This window comes from Talpa occidentalis, unplaced genomic scaffold (genome assembly GCF_014898055.3).
Source record: "Talpa occidentalis isolate TD23 unplaced genomic scaffold, MPIMG_talOcc4v2.1 talOcc4.2, whole genome shotgun sequence".
NCBI lineage: Eukaryota > Metazoa > Chordata > Mammalia > Eulipotyphla > Talpidae > Talpa > Talpa occidentalis.
The window spans coordinates 28,678,916-28,686,853 of NW_023602073.1; the positions used below are offsets into that span (position 1 = coordinate 28,678,916).

General features: G+C 44.4%; 1 protein-coding gene across 1 annotated transcript in view; it reads right to left on the reverse strand.

Annotated features, from left to right (window-relative positions):
• LOC119251109 (E3 ubiquitin-protein ligase TRIM31-like) overlaps nucleotides 1-5,286 on the reverse strand; it is a 14,181-nt gene extending 8,895 nt beyond the window's left edge. Inside the window, exon 1 of the mRNA XM_037518598.1 lies at nucleotides 5,148-5,286. Coding sequence (XP_037374495.1) covers nucleotides 5,148-5,286 — 139 coding nt within the window. The remainder of the gene's footprint in view (nucleotides 1-5,147) is intronic.
• Nucleotides 5,287-7,938: the final 2,652 nt, after the last annotated feature.

Below are 7,938 nucleotides of genomic sequence, written 5' to 3' on the forward strand. Positions count from 1 at the left end.
TTTGTGGAAAATAGATGACTGGATCAAGAAGATGTGGTACATATATACCATGGAATATTACTCAGCATTCAAAAAGATAAACACATGCAATTTGCAGCAACATGGATGGGCTGGAAGGATCATGCTCAGCGAAATAGCCAAAAAGAAAAAGAAAAATACCGGATGGTCTCATCATAGCAGGAATCTAGAAAACTTAAATAAGGGACCAGGAAAAGAATAACTATAAGAAAGTGAAAATCAAAATCAACAAAAAACTATGAACCAGAGACACTTTTTGGGGGTGAGGGGCGGGAGGGGAGGTATTGGGTCAGAATGGGGGGGCTGCAATTGTATGGGGAATATAAAAATAAAATTTATTATTTAAAAAAAAAAAAAAACTATACCAAGTTAGAAAAAAAGAAAAGCCCAAAATCTTAGAGGGACAGTAGGCACAATTAAAACTTTTATTAATTTTTCCCTCCTCTTGCCTTTATGTATTTAGTGTCTTTCTAAATGACATGGAAGGCTTTTGCATTTATAGTGTTTTAAACAAATAAATTTAAGTCTTATATTGTAAAAAAAAAACAAAAAATATTTTGTGGAATGATTTGACTATATTTCTCACATATAAAAACTGTTTAAGAAAAATAATAAAAACTAATAAAAATAAATAAATAAAATAAATAAAAAAATAAGACTTTTAATCTTGTGTTTTAAACATCTAGATTTACATTGTAGCTATATGTAAAGCAATAAAGCAAAGACAATTTAATAAAGAAATAAAATTTAAATCATTTTATTTCAAAATCATGTAAATTGAGATTGTCAGTTAAGCCTCAGTGTCCTTAAGTTTTTGTGTAATCTTGTCATCATCTTTTTATTGTTAGGAGACATTTGTCTTTTGTGGATTTGCTGCGAAGTTGGTCATAATTAAATATTTCATTCCCAATTTGTGTGTGTGGGAGGGGACTTTTAAAGATGACTATTATTTTGTACATCTAATTTTGAAAGTAATTATATAATACATGTTATTGTGACTTCTTACTTTTTTGTTTATGTTTTTCAAAAATACCACTGTTTGTCATGTTTTAAAGATTGTTTGAAATTCATTTTCCTAAATTCTTGTAGAAATAATGCTTTGAAAATATCAACATTTATATTAAACATGTTTCAAACTCATCCAAAAAATTTACAGGTTCAAATGACTTGCTATAAAAATATTTTAGTTAACTTAAATATTAGCAGTGTACCTGTGTGACACCAAACTTTAGTCCTTTTTACATATAAAAATTCAGATATTCTAAAACTGTTTTCACTAGTTTCCTGTGACAAATTAACTACTGTTTAAATAATCTAAAATCATGGTGCTTTTTACCCTCAGGTTACAAAAAAAAAAAAAATCTTATCCTATCAGCTGAGCATTGCTGAGCATTGTCAAAGAAAAAAAATATTTATAGCTCTATCCTTAACATCCTTGACTCTAAGTCATTAAGTATTTTATAGAAATTTGTAAGTTTGTTAATCGTATGACAACTTCCCTAATATAAAAAATTTAAAATATTACAGTTTTTGCTTAAAAGAACAACTAAAACTCGTCATAAAAGCAGGGATGTATGGTTATCTGCCTCCTTCGGGACATAAAACAGGCAATTGTTAAGCCAGTCAATTATTAAAAAAACGAGGACAGTTACTCAAAAACAATAAAGCCTTAAATCACAACTTTTAAAAAAAACAAAAAGGGAGAATCTAGAGAATAATTTGCCCCCATAGGAACAAATATACAAAGCTTGATTTACTTTTACCTACTTAAATTGCAATTGCTCTGGCCTAACAGCTGTTGAGCAACATGTCATTCTTAATTCTTCTGGGCTCATGGCAGTAGAACAACATTTTATCCCAGCAGAACCAAGCCTAGGCCCTTGGCTTTTATCACCACTCATTACACAGACCAACTTGGCTGGGACCTTACAACCTTTAACATGGGTGTAGCACAACCAACCCACACAGTTTGGCCAAGGGCGCATGCGCAGTGGGAGGCAGAAAAGCCTGAAGATTTTCACCCATAATCAACCCCTCAGGATTTTCCGCCACACAGTCTATATACAATATTATACAAGTTTTCTTTAACAAACATAAATACTGCAGCCATGGCCCACAAAAGCAAACAGTATACATCACAATATAACTAAGTTCAATTCTCCTAGGAGCGGAAAAACAAAGAAGTTATTGGTACCAGCAATGGTAGATCCCTCCCATCTGGCAATATACACACATTTTGTGTCCAAAGATAAGTAGCAGGCATCAGTGGCCTTCCAGGTCGTGAGTACCACGCTCGCTTTGCCAGCGAAGAGGCATCAGAGGTTCTACATGCAGCAAGAGTGGCAAGCTCATAATAGTTCACAGAGTCATCAGAAATATCCCCTTTAGGAATGCCTTGTGGTCTGCCACCCAGGGTGGGTAACACGCACCCATGGCAGCCACTGTGCAGTCACCCATGGTGTTATTTGTAAATTGGCCTCCAGGCCACGACCCCAGGGAATATCAGAGCCACCCAGCATACATGGGAAGCCTTCACAGTCCAGGGCCATTCCCAGTCCATAGTCTGCCCTGGGTCCACTCCAGTTGGGGCTGGCAATAAAAAGGTTGCCTTGCTGTCTAAATCCAGCTTTAACAAAATATCCAAAGTTTGTATCTGCAATTGAATGGGAGTAGCGGCACCGTGCAGCAACACCTCCACTGGAGCCAGGCAGCCTCTCCTACTCCTCTCATTTAGTGTTCATAGCACGTCCCACAGACATCGGCTCCACCAGGCCAGCGTCAGAGTGGGGGCATTAGCTCTCAGCCCTTGCTTTAGCAGGCCGTTATAACACTATGTGATCCCTGCAGCTTTGGGACTATAGGGAGTATGAAACGTTCATTCAACACCCATGTCCTTGGCCATTGCTGCACCCGGGCTCTTATAAAATGAGTCCCTTGGTCGCTCTCCACTACCAGCAGACGTCCATATGCAGCACAAAGGTGTGCCAGTGCCGCCAAAACAGCCTCTTGGTCCGCATGTGGAGCAGGTTAAGCTGCCAATAACCCGGTAGCAGTGTCCCCTCAGGTGACCGAGTACTGTTGTCCATTGTAGCGAGGTAGTGGTCCAATGATGTCAATCTGCCAATAGTTAGTAAGGCTGCGTATACTGCAGCTAGCTGTTTTTCAGTTGAGGAATACCTAATCTCAGCCCTGTTCCAGGGTTGAGACCAGAACCCAATTGGCTGTCATAGCCTCTCTGATTTCTGCCAGAGACCCTCCCGAACCCTTCCTGAGTAACATGCACATCTAGCACACATGGTGGGACTGGGTCAAAGCCGTGCAAAGCCTGAGCTGTCTTTATAGTCCATTTGGCCATGGCCAATGCTGTGTCTGCCTCAGCTGACCAATCCCACCTGGCCCCCTTACGTATCAATACATACAAAGGTCGTAGGAGCTGGGCCATGTGAGGTATAAATGCCCTCCAGTAACCCAGTAGGCCCAGAAAGGCTTGCAGCTGCTTCACTATGTTTGCAGCGGGGTAAGCTTGTACTTTATCTATGACAGCATCAGGGATAACCTTTGTCTTACCCGACCAAGCAACCCCAAGAACTTAACTGACAGTCCAGGCCCCTGCAGTTGCTTTCGTTGATTGCCCAGCCACATGTTTTCAGGTGTGTCAATAGGAGAGGTACTGCCTTTTCCAAATCTGCAAGAGAGTCACTAGTCAATAAAATGTCATCAATGTAATTATACAAACGCCCAGAAGACGGCCTTTCCCGGGCCAGATCTGCTGCCACCAGCCCGTGGCACAGAGTAGGGTGTGCAGGTATCCCTGTGGCAGCACAGTAAACGTCCATTGCCGGCCTTCCAGGAGAAAGTAAATTGGTCCTGACTCTCTGGAGCTATATCTATGGAAAAAAAAAAACAACAACACATTGCCAGATCGGCTACAAAATTATACATTGCCTAGGTTGGGCTCAGTCCATCCATCAAGTCTGCCACTGAAGGCACTGCAGCATGCAAGGGGGTAACTACCTTACTCAACTCATGATAATCTACTGTCATGCGCCAAGAGCCATCAGGCTTCTTCACTGGCCACACCAGTGAATTGTCGGGGCTGTGGGCAGTACCCACAATGCCCGCTTTCTCCAATTCTGATATTGTGCCCGTAATTTCCTTGTGGCCTCTGGGCAACCAATATTGCTTGGTATGAGTCACTCGCCTAGGGACTGGCAGTTGTAGGGGCGGATGCTTAGTGTGTCCTCGCACCACTGCCTTTACCACATGCACTCTAAGGTGAAACTCTCTGGCTGTGGTCTCCAGCCACAAGCCCCGACGTACATCCACCCTCAGGTCGTACTCCGGGATGGGCGATACATATACTTTATACTCCTTCGGGGGTCATCGCCCAACCCCCAGGAATAGTCTCACTGCTGTCACCTTGACACTCTGGCCTCCATAGCCATCAATGTAACAAGCAGACCCTTGAAATCTTCCTGGATTCCATAGAGCAGAGTACATTCTGCTCCTGTGCCTACAAAGCCATACTCTTTGCATGTTAGTCAGGTACCAGTGGATGGCAAGCTCCACATGTGGCCTCCGGTCCCCGCCATCCCCTGTGGACAGGGTCCTTGGCCCTCACACTATTCAAAAGTGATCAGGCCATCACCCAGGCTGGGTTGGCAGCAAGTGGTCTTCCAGGTACAGGGCACACGCGAGGCCTGGAGCTTCCAGGCTTCCCCTGAGCCTCAGTCCTTCTCCATGCATGAACCTCTGGGCTTCTTGCAGCTGCTGCTATAATTCCTACAAATACGCATTGGGCTTTGCATGTATTTTTGTGCGATCTACACCTGCTCTCACTAAATCTCTCCACATTCGGTTACGGGTAACTTTAACAGGTTCTGTGATGCCAAGAGGCTTCCTCGCTCTCCTCAGCATCCTTTTGATTGTTCAACAACTACCCGTATTCCTTTCTGAGTCTAAGAACACCGGCTCTCACTTCACTCAAGCTGGCTATCATTGTTGTGACGTCGTGCATCTGATGTCCCACATAGGGTGCTAGAACTGCCAGGAGGGATCCAAATGAGGATGAGGGGGCACTCTTTAATATCAAGTCTCTCATCCCTGCTGTGAAACACTGTTGTCAGGACCACGGGTATTCACATTGAACATGGCCTGTCGCATCCCCAATTCTCGAAGTACCTGTACCAGCTCGGTGTACATCTGCCATCTGCTCACTGTCCCCAGCACGTCTCCTGCATCAGCCCGTACTGTCCGTATGGCGGCCATTATCCATTCCAGCAGGGTGTGTCACCTGGCCATACCACCGGCTGTTGTGCAGTCTCTGTCTCAAGGGTGGGTGTAAAGTCACGGAGGCCAGTCTCTCCATCTCTTGTGCTGTGCAAATAATCCCATCCACCCCCAGGTCCCACAAATGTAACAGCCAGGATGTTAAGGGCTCCCTGGTTTCTGGTGGAATTTTTGCCCAAGTCCCCAGTTCCCCCGTAGTAAATTCTGTCCTTGTGGTTGTCCAGCAGCCTTACCCCTTGGGGTCATGGGCCACTGTCGCTTCATTTTCTGAGTCTCCACTGGGCGGGCCTGGAGCCTGGGACCAGCCTCTTCCTTCTCTCCAGAGGAGTCCGGCCTCTCCAGAGTCGCAGGCAGGTTTGCCATCACCAGCTGAGACTCGGGCAAATGGCCAGCCTCCCTCTCCTCCTCTCCTGAGAAGGAGCCTGGCACCTCCGGAATGGTGGGTTGGTTCCCCAAACTTCTTCCTCCAGAATCCTCAAATGTTGTTGCAGTATCCACATCTCTTCCAGCATCTCATCCCATACTTGCTGGGTTCTGGATCACTCTCTCTGCCTAGACTCTCTCAGAGCTGTGAGAAACACCCATCCCAAAACCCTGCAGCCTCGCGGGCACTGTATCTATCCAGGGTCTCTTCTATTTCATATAGGGCCTCTTCCAACTGCACTGGGGATCCATGCATCTCTGGCCATTCCTGGGAAGTGCCCACTGGGAGAGGAAGCTGGCCACCGAGCATTATCTGCTCGTGGCCGGCCACCCTGCAATCCCTCTCCAGGTTTCAAAGGGTTCCATACCCGTCTGCATCGAGCCATCCCGCTTTGAACCATCCTGCTGCCTACGTCAAATGTAGCACAACCAACCCATACTGGGTTGGTTCATTACCGGTTCTAGCAGCCCCTGTTGGTGTCTTCATGCTCTCCTTTGTTCATTGCCATACTCTGTCACACTCTGCTACATTCCACCTCACTCTCTGTCCATTCCACTACACTCCTCCGTCCTGGGCACCACACCACACTGCACTGCACTGTCCTACGCCACACATGCCACACCACACGGTGCCACGCCATTTGGCCAAGTGCGCATGCACAGTGGGAGGGCGGAAAAGCCTGAAGCTTTCCCTCCCTACTTACCTACAATGGGGGAGAGGGTATGTTTCTGTCTTATCACCTAGAGGGCCACTCAGGGTTCCAGCAAATGCAGTACATCCTTATCATGAGCTGGCATCAAAGAAGGACCAGTCCTATTCCAGAGTGCCAGCCATTTGCAATCCAGCCACCACCTGAGATACCACCTATAAGAGTCAAAAAAGAAAAAAAGAAGATCCCTTCCCATGGACTGTGCTGGCCTCCAGAACAGCAGACCAAGGCTTGATGCCCTTGAGGCTGCTGTATGCTGACCTGGTGAACATCAACAAGCCCTATGGACACCACCAACTCTATTGTGTTTTGTTGTGATACCGTTCTATGTAACTCCTATTTCAATGTCATGGACTTTAGAGACAAACTATGACAACAATTGGCACAATTACAACAAAACCACATTGGCACATTTAAAACAACATAGCCTATCGGCTAAATCCAACAGAACTTGTTCGCAGGTCTCAATGTTAAATTTTGGATTTTGTTTGGTATAGGTTTATTATTTTTGTTAGTTTTTTCTTGTCGTTTATAAAGTGGTGTGCTGCCACATTCACTGTCAAGGGTGCATTAAAAAAAAAAAAGGGGAGATATTGGAGACCCCAGAAGCTACAGTGCTGAAACAGGAGGGCCTCTGATGTCAGGACCAGAACGCTGGTCAGCATGGGCTGGAAAGCTGGCCTGTGTACAGACCATGATGTCCTCCCATGGATCATCAAAACCGAGCATGAGAGAAGAACAATTTGATTATGCAGAACCTTGGCAATGAATGTGTGCCAGAAATATGCTGAATACCCAGAAATAAGAAATTGAAACATTGTTCTGTAAGTAGAGACTTATTCTGTATCCTTCTTTTTAATCAAACTGTGCTTTGTTGTTCCTGCTAATAAAGTCTGTGGTGTGCTAAGGAGAGCAGAGCAGATCTTGAATCTCTCTCCCCAGCTGCCATCCCAAACTTCTCAAGACTTATGTACTGTCCTTTTTCCTCAGCTATCCATGACAATATCCTTTGTAATAAATTGGTGATCTAGTGAGTAAACAGATTTCCTGCATCTGTGTGCTGTTCTAGCAAATTAATCAAACTTGAGGAGGGAGTCGTGAGGACATCTGATCTGCTGTATGTGTTTGAACTGGAGGCTGGTCTTGGGTGACTGACACTGTCTCTAGTATTAGTGTCAGAACTGAGTTGAATACTTGGAGTCTGAGAACTGCTTGTTGGTGTGGGGCAGTCTCAAGCACTTACACCCCCACTGGACAGTGAGCAGTAGGACCTCAGCAACTAGGTACCTAATTATATATTTTAGCAACTGCTAGAAACCAAAGACTTTCAGAAAGTTATATGCCAATTAAGAAATGTTATGGAAATCTTTCTTTTCGTTTACATTGATGCTGAATTAAAGAATCTTAACCTTTGCATAATATTTTATAGTCATCTCAACCCCTGGAGGTAGAATTTAACTTCTAGACATGTTTGCTTAACTGCACAGAGATTTTTATT